The 19,023-nt window shown below is 44.3% G+C and overlaps 1 protein-coding gene across 1 annotated transcript in view; it reads left to right on the top strand.

The window, feature by feature from the left end:
• The window catches only part of LOC140198263 (lymphotoxin-alpha-like), a 62,508-nt gene extending 47,818 nt beyond the window's left edge, over positions 1 to 14,690 (top strand). The window contains exons 2-5 of the mRNA XM_072259319.1: positions 10,807 to 11,154; positions 11,318 to 11,369; positions 11,994 to 12,059; positions 13,205 to 14,690. Of these exons, the coding sequence (XP_072115420.1) occupies positions 10,981 to 11,154; positions 11,318 to 11,369; positions 11,994 to 12,059; positions 13,205 to 13,620 (708 nt within the window). The 5' untranslated portion in view covers positions 10,807 to 10,980 and the 3' untranslated portion in view covers positions 13,621 to 14,690. The remainder of the gene's footprint in view (positions 1 to 10,806; positions 11,155 to 11,317; positions 11,370 to 11,993; positions 12,060 to 13,204) is intronic.
• Positions 14,691 to 19,023: the final 4,333 nt, after the last annotated feature.

Here is a 19,023-nt window from a genome sequence, read left to right as displayed (position 1 = left end):
CATACCAGATGGCGATGCAGCCAGTTAGAATGCTTTCCACTGTATACCTGTAGAAATTTGCGAGCATCTTTGGTGACATACCAATTCTCCTGAAGCTCAATGAATTTTAGCCACCGTCTTGCCATCTTTGTAATTACAACGATATGTTGGGCTCAGGATAGGTCCTCATCAAAGGTGATACCCAGAAATTGCTTTCCTTTACCAGTTCTGATCTCTCAGTGAAGACTGGCTTGTGTTCTCTTAACTTCCCCTTCCTGCAGTCCACAAACAATTCCTTGTTCTGACTTACACTGAGTGCAAGCTTGTTGCTGCCTCACCACCTCAGCAGCTACTCTATCTTGCTCCCTTAACGCCTCTTCAACACCATCTAAAATTCTCCAACAATAGTTGTGGCATCGGCAGATTTATAGATGGCATTTGAGGTGTACCTGTTCACACAGTTGTGGGTGTGGAGCCGTGGGCTAAGCACGCATCCTTGAAGTGCGTCAGTGTCGATTGTCAGCGAGGAGGGGATGTTAACTCTGTTCTGCACAGACTGTGGTCTCCTGGTGAGGAAGTCAAGGATCCAGTTGCAGAGGCCCTGGTTTTGGAGCTTTTTGATTAGAACGGAGGGTATGATTGTGTTGAGCACTGAGTTGTAGTCAATAAACAGCAGTCTGATGTAGGTATTACTGTTGTTCAGCTGATCCAAGGCCGAGTGGAGAGCCAGTGAGACTGCATTCATTGTAACCTATTGTGGTGACAGGCAAATTGAGGTGGGCCCTGCTCTTTCCTTAGGCATAAGTTGATTCTAGCCATGACCAACCTCTCAAAGCACTTCATCACGATAGACGTGAGGGCCACTGGGTGATAGTTGTTGAGGCAGCTCATCTTGCTCTTTGGTCAGAGGTTTCTTTAAGATGGCCTGGTCGAAATCTCCCGCAATGATAAGGAAAGCATCAAGGTGTACACCGTCTCGTGCCTGATGGTAACATTCCTCAACTCCTCCTGAGCCTGCCTTGAGGTGGAGTGAACACTGTTACCAGGATGATGGAGGAAAGCCCCCTTGGTAGATAAAGTGGACGAGATAAAGTTCTGCAGCTGTACAGGGCCCTGGTGAGACCACACCTGGAGTACTGTGTGCAGTTTTGGTCTCCAAATTTGAGGAAGGACATTCTTGCTATTGAGGGAGTGCAGCGTAGGTTCACAAGGTTAACTCCCGGGATGGCGGGACTGTCATATGTCGAAAGATTGGAGCGACTGGGCTTGTATACTCTGGAATTTTGAAGGCTGAGAGGGGATCTTATTGAAACATATAAGATTATTAAGGGATTGGACACACTGCAGGCAGGAAGCATGTTCCCGCTGATGGGTGAGTCCAGAACCAGAGGCCACAGTTTAAGAATAAGGGGTAGGCCATTTAGAATGGAGTTGAGGAAAAACTTTTTCACCCAGAGAGTGGTGGATATATGGAATGCTCTGCCACAGAAGGCTGTGGAGGCCAAGTCTCTGGATGCTTTCAAGAAAGAGATGGATAGAGCTCTTAAAGATAGCGAAATCAAAGGATATGAGGATAAGGCAGGAACTGGATACTGATTGTGGATGATCAGCCATGATCACAGTGAATGGCGGTGCTGGCTCGAAGGGCCAAATGGCCTACTTCTGCACCTATTTTCTATTGTCTATTGTCTATTGACATTTGACCACTTGATGTTCCAGGTTGGGTGAGCAGGACTGAAACAGAACCGGCAAGTTTGTGTACCACAATGAGTTAATCTTAAAGCATACTCCACCTCTGCTGCCTTTTAAAGTCTGAGTTGTTAGAAATTCAGAAGTTAGAAGTTAGATGTTAGATATTAGAAGTTTATAAAATATGGGTGGCAGAGGTGGATTAGACCAGTAGTATCTTTGTCCCAGGGTATTAATGTTTTATATTTGAGGGTATGCATTTAACGTAAGGGGAAAAGTTTAAAGAAGTTGTGTGTGATGAAGTTTTCACACAGAGAGTGCTGGTTGCCTGGAACGGACTGCCAACGGTATGACAGTGGCGTTCAAGGCAGGGAGATTTAGTTGAATCTAGTATTGTGTTCAGCACGGACATTGCAGGCCAAGGGACCTGTTCCTGTGCAGTACCCTTCTATGTTCTGTGAAAGTTGTGCTGCTACCTCACCAGTACAGTGACCTTCCATTGTATTCTCTCTGTGTAGAGTCTGCACGCTCTCTCCTGTGTCTGCATGGATATCCTGCTGGGTTCCCTGGTTTCCTCCAAAATCCTGAAGGTGGATTGGTCACATTGTATTACCCCATGTGTCATCAGAAAGAAGTGAAGGACCTGTGAGACTGGATAGGGTGAGCAGAATAAGGGGAGGAATGGGTTTACTCCAGCAGGAGCTGGGATTAACCCAATGGGCCAAATGGCCTGTGTTTCTAATTTCAGGAATATGGATCTATGCCCCAATATTTCAGAAAGCAAAAATGTAAGCAGGAATACTGCAGAGATAGTATCTTAGAGTGATAGAGAACTACAGTCAGAAACTTGCCATTTGGCCCAGCTAGATCATGCCAAACTATCATTCTGCCTCACCCTATTGACTTGCAACCCCTTCGCATCCATGAACCTATGCAAATTTCTCTTCAGCGTTGAAGTAGAACTTGTTTCCAGTACATCCACTGGCAGCTCGTTCCGCGCTCTCACCATCCTCTGAGTGAAGATCAAAGCCCCTAGGTCGATCAGAAATCCAGAGCTCGAGGCCCAAATGGCCGAAGCGATCAGAGATGCAGACGTAATTATTTATCACATGTACATTGAAACTTACAGTAAAATGTGTTGTTTGCATTGACAGCAAACGGATGAGCAGGGGGCAGCCCACAGGTGTCACCACACATCCCGGTGCCACCTAGATCACACAGTTCGACACACCCTGCACATGGGCTGCTTGTCCCACTCCCATCCAGGAGAAGGCTGCAGGTCCACCACTTAAAAACAGTGTCTTTCCTCAAGCAGTAAGGCTGATCAACACCTCCACCCACTAACTCACCCCTCCTCAGCCCCAACCACCACTACTTTATGACTTCCCAACAGAGTCACCTAATTCGCATACACTCCTGTGCCTAAAGATTCAAAGATTTAAGTACATTTACTATCCAAATATGTTTACAGAATACATCTCTGGGATTCATTCTTCCAAATGCAGCCACTCTATGAGGCTCTATGGAAACTCTATGGAACTGTAACAAAGAAACTCTGTGGAACCTGTTCAAAGAAAACATCAGACTCCCCCCAAATGTGCACAAAGAGAACAAATTGTGCAAATGGAAAAAAGCGAGAGAACACATAGAATAAAGTAACATCAAGCCAAGGGTCCAGGAGAATCACTTTGGTTGAGTTCAATTCCACTCCACTAGCCGAGTACAGCCTGCAGAGCAAGTCTTCACCAAGATACCCCCTCCTCACCGATCGCTCCAATCAAACCATTCAAAAACAGAAAAAAAGAGCACTCAGAATCAGAAATACTTGCAATATGAACTGCAAAGTACCCCAAAACAATTCCATAGCTACGAGCCTCGCTGAACAACATGGAGCCTAAGACTCCTGCAATTCCTTCCAACCACAGCTAGCGAGACGCAAAGGACAACTGGTCAAATGCAGGCCAACAGTGCCGCACACCTGCCCATCCCACATTCTCATCTTCAACGACTTCAACTTCGCTTCACGCGTCAATCGAAGAGGAGCATGGGCTCACTTTCCGCGTCCAGGCTCCCAGGCTTCCAGACCTCCAGACCGCAGACCCCACCCCTAGCTTTGCCTTCAGAGACAGCAAATCGCTCAATCAGCCCAAAAGCAACACCACCCAGATGTAATTCACAGGTTCCAATGGCACATAGCTGAGTCGTAGAAACATGTTTGAAAGAAGAAGTAAGAGAAGTTTGAACTGCTGGCAGGGTGTTGCTGGTGGAACGCAGTGGGTGGAGCAGCATCTGAGGGAGCCCTGGAGCCAGCAGAGATAACTTCAGTCACACCAACACTGAACTGTTCCACAATCTATGCACCCGCTTTCACGGGCTCTTTATTTCATGCTCCCCATAGTTATTGCTGATTTATTTATTTTTATTATTTTGTTTGTTTTGTTTTTCCTTTTTATATCAGCACAGTCCGTTTTTTGCACATTGGTTGTGCGTCCACCTTGTTGTGCGGAGTCTTTCATTAATTCTATCGTGTTTCATTGTGCTTACTGTGAATGCCCACAAGAGATCAATCCCAGGGTTGTATATGGTGACAAACATGTACTTTGGTAATAAATTTACTTCGAACTTTGATCTGGAGTCAGAGTTTCAACTCTCTAATTGTCAGTTTGCCTGACTCTCTGAGTTCCTACAGTCTTGTGCTTACTGATATAAAAAATATTCTACACCACTGTACATTGGGGGCAATTGCACAGGACTGAAATAAGTTGCAGACTTGTAAAATTAGTCTGCTTCATCATGCGCACTAGCCTCCATAATATCCAGGATATCGTCAAGGAGCAGTGCCTCTAACAGGCAGCGTCCATCATTAAGGACCCCCATCACCCAGGACATGCCCTCTTCTCATTGTTAACATCAGGAAGGAGACACAGACACCCAAGGACACTCCCTCTGCGATTCAGGACAACTTTATCCCCTCTGCCATCTGATTTCTGAATGAACATTGAACCCACGAACATGACTTGGAGAGAGCCCTGCGGATTTCACAAGGATGATTTCGGGAGTAAAGGGGTTAACATATGACGAGCATTTGACAGCTTTGGGCCTGTACTCAGTGGAACTTAGAAGTATGCGGGGGGTGGGGGGAATCTCATTGAAACCTACCAAATGTTGAAAGGGCTAGATAGGGTGGATGTGGAGAGGATGTTTCCTGTGTTGGGGGGGATCCAGAACTAGAGAACACAGCCTCAAAACAGAGAGGTGACCTTTTAGAACAGAGATAAGGAGGAATTTATTTTAGTCAGAGAGTATTGGCCACAGGCTGTGGTGGAGGCCAATTCTGTGGGTATATTTAAGGTGGAAGTTGATAGTTTCAAGATTGGTCGTTCATTCTAAGGTTATAGCAAGAAGGTAAGTGTGTGGGTTTAAGTAGGATCTGGGATCACCTATGATTTGATGGTGCAACAGATTCGATGGCCTGAATTGCTTAATTCTGCTCCTATGTCTTGTGGTCTCATGGTCTTCTGCTCTAATTTTTTTATTTCAATTTATTTGCACTAATTATTTAATATATACGTCCTTACCATAGTTTACAGTTTATTCTCTATTATTATGTATTCCTCTATTATATGTTAACTTCTAAGGCTGCCAAAAAGTTAACAAATTTCAGAACATATACAGAGGATATTAAACCTGATTCTGATAGGTGATCGGGGGTATTGATATATCACAAAATATTTACAAATCTACCTTGTTATGGTTTTGCACCTGACTGTCTGCTTGCATGGTTCTTTCTCTGTACATGTAACATGTTATTCTGCATTCTGTAAATGCCTTTCTTTGTGCTGCCACGATGCATGGTTGGAATTCTTTGAGGAGATTATATTTGGACTTTCAGAAGGCCTTTGAAAAGGTGCCACAAATGAGGCTGCTTACTAAGTTAAGACCGCATGGTATTACAGGAAATTTACTGACATGGATAGAGAATTAGCTGATTGGTAGGAGGCAGAAACATAGAAAACCTACAGCACAATACAGGCCCTTCGGCCCACAAAGTTGTGCCAAACATGTCCACACCTTAAAAATTACTAGGCTTACCTATAGCACTGTACTTTTCTAAGCTCCATGTACCTATCCAAAAGTCTCTTAAAAGGCCTTATCGTGTCCGCCTCCACCACCGTTGCCAGCAGCCCATTCCACGCACTCACCACTCTCTGTGTAAAAAAACTTACCCCTGACATCTCCTCTGTACCTACACCCCAGCACCTTAAACCACTGTCCTCTTGTGGCAACCATTTCAGCCCTGGGAAAAAGCCTCTGACTATCCATATGATCAATGCCTCTCATCATCTTATACACCACTATCAGGTCACCTCTCATGCTCCATCACTCCAAGGAGAAAAGGCCAAGTTCACTCAACCTATTCTCATAAAGCATGTTCCCCAATCCAGCCAACATCCTTGTAAGTTTCCTCTGCATCCTTTCTATGGTTTCCATATCCTTTCTGTAGTGAGGTGAACAGAACTGAGCACAGTACTCAAAGTGGGGTCTGACCAGGGTCCTATATAACTGCAACATTACCTCTCGGCTCCTAAAATTAATTCCATGATTGATGAAGGCCAATACACCGTACACCTTCTTAACCACAGAGTCAACTTGTGCAGCTGCTTTGAGTGTCCTATGGACTTGGACCCCAAGATCCCTCTGATCCTCCACACTGCCAAGAGTCTTACAATTAATACTACAAATGTTTGTATATTCTGCCATCATATTTAACCGACCAAAATGAACCACTTCACACTTATCTGGGTTGAACCTCATCTGCCACTTCTCAGCCCAGTTTTGCATCCAATCAATGTCCCACTGTAACCTCTGATAGCCCTCCACACTATCCACAACACCTCCAACCTTTGTGTCATTGGCAAACTTACTAACCCATCCCTACACTTCCTCATCCAGGTCATTTATAAAAATCACAAAGATTAAGGGTCCCAGAACAGATCCCTGAGGCACTCCACTGGTCACCAAACTCCATGCAGAATATGACCCATCTACAACCACTCTTTGCCTTCTGTGGGCAAGCCAGGTCTGGATCCACAAAGCAATGTCCCCTTCGATCCCATGCGTCCTTACTTTCTCAATAAGCCTTGCATGGGGTACCTTATCAAATGCCTTGCTGAAATCCATATACACTACATCTACTGCTCTTCCTTCATCAATGAGTTTAGTCACATCCTCAAAAAATTCAATCAAACTCGTAAGGCAGGACCTGCCCTTGACAAAGTCATGCTGACTATTCCTAATCATATTATACCTCTCTAAATGTTCATAAATCCTGCCTCTCAGGATCTTCTCCATCAACTTACTAATGACTGAGTTAAGACTCACTGGTCTATAACTTCCTGGGCTATCTCTACGAAATTTCTTGACTAAAGGAACAACATCCACAACCCTCCAATCCTCAGGAACCTCTCCTGTCCCCATTGATGATGCAAATATCATTGCCAGAGGCTCAGCAATCTCCTCCCTCGACTGCATAGTAGCCTGGGGTACATCTCGTACGGTCCCAGAAACTATCCAACTTGATGCTTTCCAAAAGCTCCAGCACATCCTCTTTCTTAATATCTACATGCTCAAGCTTTTCAGTCCACTGCAAGTCATCACTACAATCGCCAAGATCCTTTTCCATAATGAATACTGAAGTAAAGTATTCATTAAGTATCTCTGCTATTTCCCCTGGTTCCATACATACTTTCCCACTGTCAGACTTGATAGGTCCTATTCTTTCACATCTTATCCTCTTGCTCTTCACATACTTGTAGAATGTCTTGGGGTTTTCCTTAATTCTGCCCACCAAGGCCTTCTCATGGCCCCTTCTGGCTCTCTTAATTTCCTTCTTAAGCTCCTTCATATTCACCTTATGATCTTCTAGATCTCTAACATTACCTAGCTCTCTGAACCTTTTGTAAGCTTTTCTTATCTTCTTGACTAGATTTATTACAGCCTTTGTACACCATGGTGTCTCAGTACCTGTGACAATAATAAACCAATTTAACAATTTAGAAAGTTAGTGACTGGTAGAAATTGGGTTAAAAAATCTATTCTGGCCCCAACACACTGTTGCAATTATAATGAGAATGGAAATAAAAGGATCATTTTCTGGTGGCTGCCAAAGACCAGTGGTGATCCATAGGGTTCGGTGTTGGGAGCATTTATTTTCATGCTGTTTATTTAGATGTTGGAATAGGTGGCTTTGTTGCCAAGTTTGCAGATGATATTAAGATTGATAGAGGGCAGGTAGTGTTGAGGAAACAGGTAGGCTGCAAAAGGACTTAGACAGATTAAGAGAATGGGCAAGAAAGTGATGAATGAAATACAATGTTGGAAACTGCATGGTCATACGGGAGAACCTGATCATTAAATTTGCTGATGATACCACAGTGGTGGGGCTCATCAGCAAAAATGATGAAACAATGTACAGGGAGGAGGTCAAAAACCTAGAGAGCTGGTGCAGTGATAACAACTTGATGCTTAATGGCACCAAAACCAAGGAGATGATCGTCGATTTCAGACGGTCTCAGCCTGAGCACACACTCCTCAGCATCAGCAGCTCCACAGTGGAGAGAGTGGAAAACATCAAGTTCCTTGGGGTGCAGATCTCGGACAATCTCACCTGCTCCAGGAACACCACTGGGATTGTGAAACGGGCCCAGCAGAGATTGCACTTTCTGAGGAAGCTTAAACAAGCATCACTCCCCATTAACATCTTAACTACATTCTACAGAGGCATGGTTGAGAGTGTGCTGACCTTTTGCATCACAACCTGGTACTCCAGCTGCAGTGCTGTCAACAAAAAAGCCTTGCAGAGGGTGGTTAGGGGAGTAGAGAAGGTTATTGGGGTCTCCCTACCTTCTGTCCAAGACGTCTTTCACAGTCAATGCCTCCAGAAGACACAGTACATCATTAAAGACCCCTCACACCCTCTCCATGAACTGTTTGTTCTTCTGCCATCAGGCAAACATTACAGGAGCATCAAAACTAAAACCACAAGGCTACTAAACACCTTCCTCCCACAGGCAGTCAGACTGCTAAATAGCTGCTCTACCTGACTCTTCTTTTGGACACTTTTAACTTGCACTGGACACATAGAACATAGAACATAGAATAGTACACCACAGTACAGGCCCTTCGGCCCACAATGTTGTGCCGACCCTCAAACCCTGCCTCCCATATAAGCCCCCACCTTAGATTCCTCCATATACCTGTCTAGTAGTCTCTTAAACTTCACTAGTGCATCTGCCTCCACTACTGACTCAGGTAGTGCATTCCACGAACCAACCACTCTCTGAGTAAAAAACCTTCCTCTAATATCCCCCCTGAACTTCCCACCCCTTACCTTAAAGCCATGTCCTCTTGTACTGAGCAGTGGTGCCCTGGGGAAAAGGCGCTGGCTATCCACTCTATCTATTCCTCTTATTATCACTTATGACTTGATTTTAACTGACATGTGGCTGTTGTGTTTTACTATTTATTGTTATGTTTATTATTTAGTGTTGCATTTGTTATGTTATGATTGCACTGCTCCTGGGAAACGCTATCTCATTCTGTCCTGCAGAGTTGATGTATGGTTAGAATGACAATAAAGTTTTTTGAATCTTTGAATCTTTGAATCTTTTTAGAGGGAGCATTGAATCCATGTATATAAGCTATCTTATGCATTTATATTTATTGTGTTTTTATTATTATGGCGTTATCTTATTGTGTTTGTGCTGCATTGGATCTGGAGTAAAAATGATCTCATTCTCCTCTACACTGAGTACTGGAATGACATTGAACAATAATATACAATCCTTGTGCATTATAATCCATCGCAATTTCATGTCTTTGCACTGCACTCATTACTTCCTTTCTCTTTTGCTCTGCACTGCTGACACAAAACAACTAATTTCACTAAGTATGCGATCGTGAGAGTAAACCTGATCCTGAAACCAAGATCAGTGAATGCTGGAAATTTTCAACAGTCCACGTTAGTAGGGAACCAGAAACAAGATGAAGAATACTTCAGAAATCTAAAGATGCAGAAGAAACAGAAAGTGGGGAATTCTCACCAGATCAGGCAGCATTCTGTGGAGTGAGGCACAGAAACACGGAGATCAAGTAGACTGTTTCGAACTCCACAAATGTCACCTGCCCTGCTCAGTATCTGATCTTGTTACTGATCTCTTCATAGTTTGCCAAGAGCAATCGTGCCCACGTCAAAGGACACAGCACATAACGACCGATCTTTTTATTGTAGTCACGCGTGCCGAGATACAGTGAAAAGCTTGCCTTGCATTCTGTTCACACAGATCAGACAGAGTGCTCCAAGTTAGAACAAAGTAAACAACAACAATGCAGAATAAAGTGTAAGCGCTCCAGAGGAAGTGCAGTGCGAGTAAACAGTAAGATGCAAGATATATGGACATGCTGTATTGGTACCGGAACAGTGTGACGACGCTGCCCCAGCACACCGTTAGGTTGTGATAGTTATGAGAATCAGGTTTAATATCACTGGCATATATCGTGAAATTTGTTGGCTTGCGGCAGCAGTTCAGTACAATACATAATTTAAAAATCTATAAATAACAATAAGAAATATACACATAAAATTAAATTTAATACGTAGTGCAAAAGAGTGCAAATTGGTTCATTTTCGAAGTCCATGTGATGAATAAATCAATCTGAATCTGAAACAATACGAGGTTGTCTGTGAGGTCAAATGGCCCTCTTATCGTGCAAGAGATCGGTACCGAATTCAGAACACCGGGATAACGTATCCCCTGTGGAGATTTTTTTTTACTTTTCAGTTTTGCAGTGTTTTTTTTTATTTCCAAATATATATAGCCCTTCCTCCTTTTATCTCGATGCTCTTTCTGGGATCTTGCTGTGTACCCGTTTCCCTTTCGATCCTGTCATATCAAGCGACTGGCAAAGCTTGCTACGTCTTGGAACTGCCGTCTCACGTGGTTCCTGGGACTGGGGCTATGTGTTACTTGTGAAAGAAGTCTGTGAAACTGCTCATTGGGTTAAATTTAGAAAAGCAGGCTCCCCCAACTCTCCGAGCTATCGCTTTCAGCTGATGGCTTCTTTCGCTTTATTTTCCAGTGCAGTTCGACTGCTGGGTAATTTCCCCTGCCATTGCATCACCTGTATGAGGCGTGTTATCCGTCTGTGTGTGTGGATCGCCGGCTTTATATAGAGCTGCTTTCACATGACCAAGTCGCACACAACGAACTCAAGGCGCCGAAAACATAAGGCAGAACAAGACTCGGACAAATCATGAGCAAGGAGACATTACTGGACCCTGAGAGCGGGAACATCGTCGTCATCCGAGAGACCAAGGCCAAGAGGGATTGCTTCTGGCCAACGCTCTGCGCTCTGGCCATACTCGGCTTGGTCGCAGTCATCTCTTTCTTGGTCCTGTGTCAACTGAGGGGGCTCCCGACGCAACAGGTAGGTAGACGGCTGCGAGGTGCTGGGTGCTGGGTGCTGGGAGCAGTTCGATTGAGCGCGGTGGACGTTTTCTCACCACTTTTTGGAGATAGGACTGTGGACGCGGGGTCGCGCACCGGCTGCAGCTCCGGACATGTTATGACCCCCTTGCTTCTCTTTTCAGAAAACTGACGCTTCCGAGCTGCAGAAGTTGGAGGAGACTTCAGCCGATGGAGGTAGGTATTTCTCTCCCCCCACCATTTTATCTCCGTTCATCCGTCCTGCATTCCCAGTCTCCTGCAACTCTTGGCTGTGAAACTCCGCTACCGCTATTACTTTTGCATCTTTCGACAACCTCCGGCGTTATTAGCCTTCGATCTCCCAACTCTCACTCTTTCTCTCTCCATCTATCTGTCTATCCATCTCTCTCTCTCTCTCTCTCTCTATGTATATATACATAGATAGGTACATGCATATATACATAGTTGTCTCTCCCCTCTCCATCTCTCCCCTGAACTCTAAATCTGCTGAAACTTTCCCTTCCTCCTAATATTCTGATGAAGGGTCTCGGCTCGAAACGTCGACTGTTAACTCTTACCTGACCTGCAGAGTTCCTCCGGCACTTTGTGAGTGTTACTCTTGATTTCCAGCATCTACAGCATCGCTTGTGTTTCCTCCATTCTATCGGTATCTTCTCTCATTCCCCCTGTCTCACTTATCTCCCCACCTCTTTTGCTCTCACCAAAAGTCTCTCATTTTTTCTGTCTTTTTTTTTATCTCTCTCCAGACTTTCTTTTTCTCCTACTCCCTCTGCTTCAGGTTGTGTGTTCTCTCACTGACGATGCCTATCTTGTCTACAGGTTTGCCTCGCCTCATGAAGCAGGTGGGAAGCAACTCGAGAGGGAAGATTGCTGCTCACCTCGTCGGTAAGCAACCGTTTTTTTTTCATATCACCGACTACCGCGCGTCCAGAAGGCATCCCTCCCCGCAGGAGAGAGCCGCACAGGACAGCAGGGCCGACTGGGTCCTAATTGTGCTATTGCTTAGTCCTGGAGGGATGGGCCGATGGACAGTTGCCCTGTGCCGTGTGAATGCACCAATCCCCCCCACCCCCCGAGGAAGGGGAGGGGGAAGAGGTTGCACCTCCTCACCCAACCCTGCCGGGACCTTACCCCCTGCCCCACGATGTGAGACTGTCAGCATGTGCAGTTCACCGGGGACTTCCATCCTCCTACACACATGGCCATAGTTCACCTTCCCGTGGTCTGGGACACTTCACTAACTTGAAATGCCTGGACATCAGCTGTTTCTCTCAAACCAAGAGTTGGGAGGTGCAGGGTGCAGAGACATGCTGATAGCTGGGTAAGACGTGACTGATGACCTTCACTTCACTCCATATCCCCTCCCCTCCACTTTTACCCACACGGGATCTTGTTGTCCACGGGGTGTGACTTCCTCCTTCTGCTAGGAAGTAGCTCATTCCCTGTAAAGGACTGTAGCGTGGAGTGTGGAACATGAAAGAGTGCAGGCACTGGAATCTGGAACAACACACAACCTGCTGGAGGAGCTCAGCGCGTTGGGCAGCATCTATGGAGGGAAATGGTCCAGATGCAGGGTCTTGAACAGAAACATCAACTGTCCATTTCCCTCCACTGATGCTAATTGTCCCCTTGTGTTCCTCCATCTTTCTGTGCTGCCTGGAAGGTGACCTGCCTCCTTTTTTTTTATGCAAGATTAGCTTTATTTGTCACATGTACATCAAAACAAAGTCATTTGCATCATCAACCAACACAGTCCAAGGATGTGCTGAGGGCAGCCCACAAGTATTGTCATGCTGCCAGTACCAACATAGCAACTTACTAACCCTAAGTTGTACAACTTTGGGTTGCGGGGGAAATCTGGAGCAGCTGGTCACGCAGCAGGGTCGGGAAACATCTCAACTCTTTACGGACAGCAGCGGAAATTGAATCCTGATCACTGGCATTGCAAAGTGTCACGCTATCTGCTACACTGCGGGTGCTGTTGTCCTGTGCTGACTTTGGTTTAATCCCCACCTCCTTCTCACCCACAGCACATTCAAACATCAAAGACGGACAAATCATCTGGCAGAAGGAAACGGACTCCACGTTTGGGGAAGGGGTTGTCTTCAAGGACAACGGCTTGGTCATTAAGACCCCCGGCCTGTACTTCATCTACACCCAGGTGGTCTTCTACCACAAAGGCTGCCAGGATAACACCATCTATCTCAGCCACAATGTGACTTCATACACAAACAGCTACGAAAATGAGGAGACGCTGCTCCTGAAGGCCACCAAGTCTGTCTGCCACTACGGCCCACACCAGCAGTACTGGTACAAGACCTCCTACCAGGGCGCTATCTTCCAGCTTGAGGAGGGTGACCATATCTTCTCCAGGGTCAGTGAGAAGGTGGTGCACTACGTGGACAGGACCCTAGGAAAGACCTTCTTTGGAATATTTGCCCTGTGAAGAACTTTGTGAATGGTCAGGATTTTCAGGCTGGAACACCACAGACACTTGATGGGACACATGATGCAAATTTTGGTTATTATAAAAACTAACACGTGTTTACAGTTTCTGATGAATCAGGTTCAGACTTCCCTTTCTGGATCTGCCTGGAGCCTGTCTCACTCCTTGCTCACAACCCAATTCTGGAGAGCACTGCCAAGTTGGTCTCATCTGACCTGGATCTCTTTCCAGAGGACTAAGTAACCTGATGTGTCGACACTTAGCTGGAATGCCTTCAAGGCAAAGGCTCCGCCATGACCTCACTGATGGGTTGTAAGATGGGTCAAATGGCTTCACCTCCTATCCATCAATCCAGTGATGTCAGTGCAGTGCCAAGTTCCTGATGCTAAGCAGGAGTATTGTGAGATGAACATGCTCAGAATAATGGTAGTCCCTTTGAAGGCATAACTAATATTAGTTTATATTTAATTTATGGTTCTTTTTGAAACAGATACTCCTGAGGGAGAGTGTAAGCAGACAAATCCAAGAGGTAGCCGGAAAGGCATTGTGTCTGATATTCAGACAGTTTAGCTCTTGGGAGGTCTGACCAATACTATAGTGTCTCTGTATGGAAGCACATCCGGGTCCTAAAGTTAACCTTTAAAAGGACCTTTATCTTTAAGGTACTGGCAAAGGACTCTTACATGCTAATTGATAAGGAGACTAAGTGAAATTCCCCACAGCCAACTTGCATCTCTAACATGACTTGAGAAGATGCTTCCTTTTCCATGCTGACCACCTAACCAGCCAAAGCTCACTTATTCTACAAGCAAAGTGAATCAGCTCCTCCCATGCAAAAATACCGAACAGGGAATAATTTGGCCTGGTTCATGTTGTTGGGTTTTTTTGGATGGGATGTGATCTGCTTGTCTCTTGTATTGAACACTGCTGGTGCTTCCTGGGCCGGAGATCAGGATTTAAATATATATATTATATACATAAATTACAAACGTACATCTGTTTTAAGGATGTCTATAATTATCCGTATGTCTTAATGTTTCATTCTGATTAAGTTATTATTTAAAAGTATTTATTGAAAGTTGATTTTATTGTTATTTATTTTATTTATATTATTATTGATTGTCAAACTAATGAACTGCTCTTAATAAAAGTATTTTATGAGTGAAATGGTTTCTTGTTCACATTACCTGCAGATTAGAATTATAAGAGGAGCAGATTTAGGCATTTTGGCCCCTGGGTGTACTCCACTATTCTATCATGTCTGATTTAGTACTCCCCTCAATCAACCCCATCCTATAGCCTTCTCTCTGTAACCTTCAGTACCCTGTCTAATCAAACTAATCAATTTCCACTTTAAATATTCCCAAAGACTTGGCCTCCACAGCCATCTGTGGATATTAATTCCACAGATTCACCACCTTTTGGCTAAAGAAATTGCTCCAAATCTCTGTTCCAAAGCTATGGCCCTGTATTCTGAGGCTTGCCCTCTGGTCCTATACTCCTCCACTATAGGACACATCCTCTCTATCCTCTCCATCTACTCCTTTCAATATTTAGTTGGTTTCAATGAGATCCCCCTCATTCTTCTAAATTCCAGGCACAAAGCCATCAAATGTTCCTCATATGTTGACCATACAACCATAAGATCATACGACATAGCAGAATTAGGCTATTCATCCCATCGAGTCTGCTCCACCATACAATTATGGCTGATCCCAGATCCCAGTCAAACCCATATACATCCCTTCTCAACATATCCTTTGATGCCCTGCCCAATCAGAAAACTATCATCTTCCACTTTAAATATACCCACGGACTTGGTCTTCACCACAGTCTGTAGCAGAGCATTCCTCAGATTTACTACACTCTGGTTAAAAAAAAATTCCTCCTTACTTCTGTTCTGAAAGGCTGTCCCTCAATTTTGAGGCTGTGCCCTCCAGTTCTGGACTCCCCCATCATAGGAAACATGTTCTCCATATCCACCTTATCTAGTCCTTTCAATATTCAGTGTGTTTCAATGCAATTCTCTGGCATTCTTCTAAATCCAGTGAGTACAGGCCCAAAAATGTCAAATACTCCTCAACTGTTAACCCTTTCATTCCCAGAATCATCCTAGTGTACCTCCTCTGGATTCTCTCCAATGACAACACATCCTTTCTGTGATATGAGGTCCAAAGCTGTTGACAATACTCCAAATGCATCCTGACTATTCTTATAAAGCCTCAGCCTTATCTCCTTGCTTTTATATTCTATTCCCCTTGAAATAGGTTCAATAGGTTTCAATAAGTACATTTAATGTCAGAGAAATGTATACAATATATATCCTGAAATTCTTTTCCTTCACAAACATCCACAAAAACAGAGGAGTGCCCTGAAGAATGAATGACAGTTAAACGTTAGAACCCCAAAGTCCCCCTCCCAGCTCCCCTCTCCCACAGACAAGCGCAGCAAGGCGACGATAACCCCCCACCAGCAAAAAAGCATCGGCCCGCTCCTCTGAGCACTGAAGCATGCAGCAACGCATCAATAAAGACACAGACTTGCAGTACCCCAAAGCCTACTTGTTCACCCTGTACTTGACAAACCACAGGCTCTCTCTCTCTCCCCCAATAAGCGAATAAAAGGCGTCCCTGTTTCACAGCGAGAGGGGAGACATAACAAACAACTTGCTGGTTTATGGTGTTAAAGGTCTGTTGGGTTGCTTTTTCTGAGCTCTGTGCCCAAAGAACTTGGGACAGAAATGCGAACTTTGCACTTGCCTTCTATAGAAGAGACTCAACCTGCAAATTAACCTTCTGGGAGTCTGACACAAGGACTCCTATGTCCCTCTGCACCACTGATGATTGAACCTTCTCCCCGTTTAGATAATAGTTTGCATTATTATTCCTTTTACCAAAATGCATTATCATACATTTCCCAACACTGTCTTCCGTCTGCCACTTTTTTCCCCATTCTTCCAATTTGTCTGAGTCCTGCTGCAATCACATTGCTTCCTCAGCACTAGCTACCCCCTCTACCTATCTTTGCATCATCCACAAACTTTGCCACAAAGCCATCAATTCCATTATCCAAATCATTGACAAGCAATGTGAAAAGTACTGACCCCTGAGGAACACCAGTAGACACCGGCAATTGACCAGGAAAGGCCCCTTTACTTCCCAGTCACTGTCTCCTGCCTCTCAGCCATTTCTCTATACATGCCAGCATCCTTCATGCAACGTCATAGGATTTTTTCTTTTTAAGCAGCCTCATGTGTGGTACCTTATCAAATGCCTTCTGAGAATCCAATTAAATGACAATCACTACGTCTCCTTTGTCCACCCTGCTTGTTACTTCCTCGAAGAACTCTAGCAGATTTGTCAGGCAAGATTTCTCTCTACAGAAACAATGCTGACTTCCACTTGTTTTATCATTAGTCTCCAAGTACCCTGAAACTTCATCCTTAACTCTAACACTTTCCCAACCACTGAGTTTTGGCTATCTGGCCCATAATTTCCTTTCTTTTGCCTTCCTGCCTTCTTAAAGTGTGGATTGCATTTGTAATCTTCGAGTCTTCCAGGACCATGCCAGAATCAAGTGATTCTAGAAAGGTCATAACCAATGCATCCATTAGTCTGTCAGGAAGAGCAGGCAGATGATAGGATAAAATTGCAGCCAGCAGGGTGAGTATCAGTGCATTAGGGATGCAAAATCAAAAAGGGTAGCAAATATATCACAAAATGTGTTATATCTCAATGCACAGAGTATAAGAAATAAGATGGATGATCTAGTTGCACTATTACAGATAGTCAGGTATGACGTTATGGCATCACCGAATCATGGCTGAAGGATGGTTGTAGTTGAAAGCTGAACATCCAAGGTTACATGTTGTGTTAGAGGGGATGGTGTGGCTCTGCTGTTAAAGAATGGCATCAAATCATAGAAAGATGTGACAAGATTGGAAAATGTTGAATCCTTGTGGCTTGAGTTAAGAAACTGCAAAGGTAAAAGGATCCTGATGGCAGATATACAGGCCTCCCAACAGTAGCTGGGATGGAGACCACAGATTACAACAGGAAATATAAAAGGCCTGTCAAAAGGCCAATGTTATGATAGCTATGGGAGATTTTAATATGCAGGTTGATTAGGAAAATTAGGTTGGTAACGGATCTCATGAGAGTGCATTTGTTGAATGCCTATGAGATGACTTTTTAGAGCAATTTGGATTGAACCTACTAGGGGATCAGCTATACTCAAATGGATGTTAAGTAATGAACCAGAGGTGATCAGGGAGCTTAAGGTATAAAAGCTCTTAGGAGCCAGTGATCACAAGAAGATTGAGTTCAACTTGAAATTTGATAGGGAGAAAGTCTGATGTAGCCGTATTTCAGTGGAGTAAGGGAAATTACAGTGGTATGAGAGAGGTGTTGGCCAAAGTAAATTGGAAGGACCTGCTGGCAGGGAAAACAGCAGAGTAGCAATGGGAAAAATGAGGAAGTTGCTTTTCTTTGATAGTTCTCTAAGCTATCTCTTTTAATCTTCCTCCAATATTCCTCTCCAGTTCTTTTACAGTACCCTTCCTCTAGCAGATTCCCTTCCTCCAATCCTGGACTTCTGAAGTCCCTCCCTCAATAATGTCAGTGCAATAAAAGAGCTGTTCTTTGACCTCAGGAAGCAATGAAGCATCCTGTGCTGGAGTGGAGGTGGTGGCGAGCATCACGTTCCCAGGTGTAAATGATGCCAACAACTTGTCATGGTCCAGCCATGTAGATGCTACAGCCAAGAAAGATCACCAACACACTTATTTCCACAGAAAGATAGGGAATAAGGAATTTCACTTGTTCCTGGTGCCCCTTGTCAAGTTTTATAGATTCACCATAAATATTATCTGACCTGGATTCACCATAACAACTGCTTTGCCCAAGACTGCAAGAAGTTATGGAAACCTGCAGAGACTTGTGAACAAAATCCAGCCAATCACAAAAACCAGCCTCCCCTCTGTTTACTTCCCTCCTGATTCAGGAAAACAGCCAGTGTAATCAAAGGGCTTCCCACCTTATCATTCTCTCTTATTCCCTCTCCTTTGGGCAGAAGGTACAAAAGCTGAAGAATTGCACCACCAGGATGAACGACAATGTCTATCCCACTGTTATAAGACACTTGAATGGACCTCGAGAATGAGACTCAACAAAGCTCAGAACAGAGTCTATGACCTACAGAATCACTTTTGAGGACACTTTACAATTCATGTTCTCAGTATTAGTTTTTTTTATCTGCACAGTTTTTCTACTTTTGCACATTGGTTGTTTGTCAGCATTTGCCTGCTAATGCATAGTTTCTCATAAATTCTAGTGTATGTCTTATCCGCTGTAAATTACTGCAAGAAAATGAATCTTTTGGAGGCATATGGTAAGTTACCATCAG

Source organism: Mobula birostris, chromosome 5 (assembly GCF_030028105.1).
Source record: "Mobula birostris isolate sMobBir1 chromosome 5, sMobBir1.hap1, whole genome shotgun sequence".
Lineage (NCBI taxonomy): Eukaryota > Metazoa > Chordata > Chondrichthyes > Myliobatiformes > Myliobatidae > Mobula > Mobula birostris.
The sequence above is the reverse complement of the archived record's forward strand: the minus strand, read 5'-3'. Positions and strand labels throughout refer to the sequence as shown.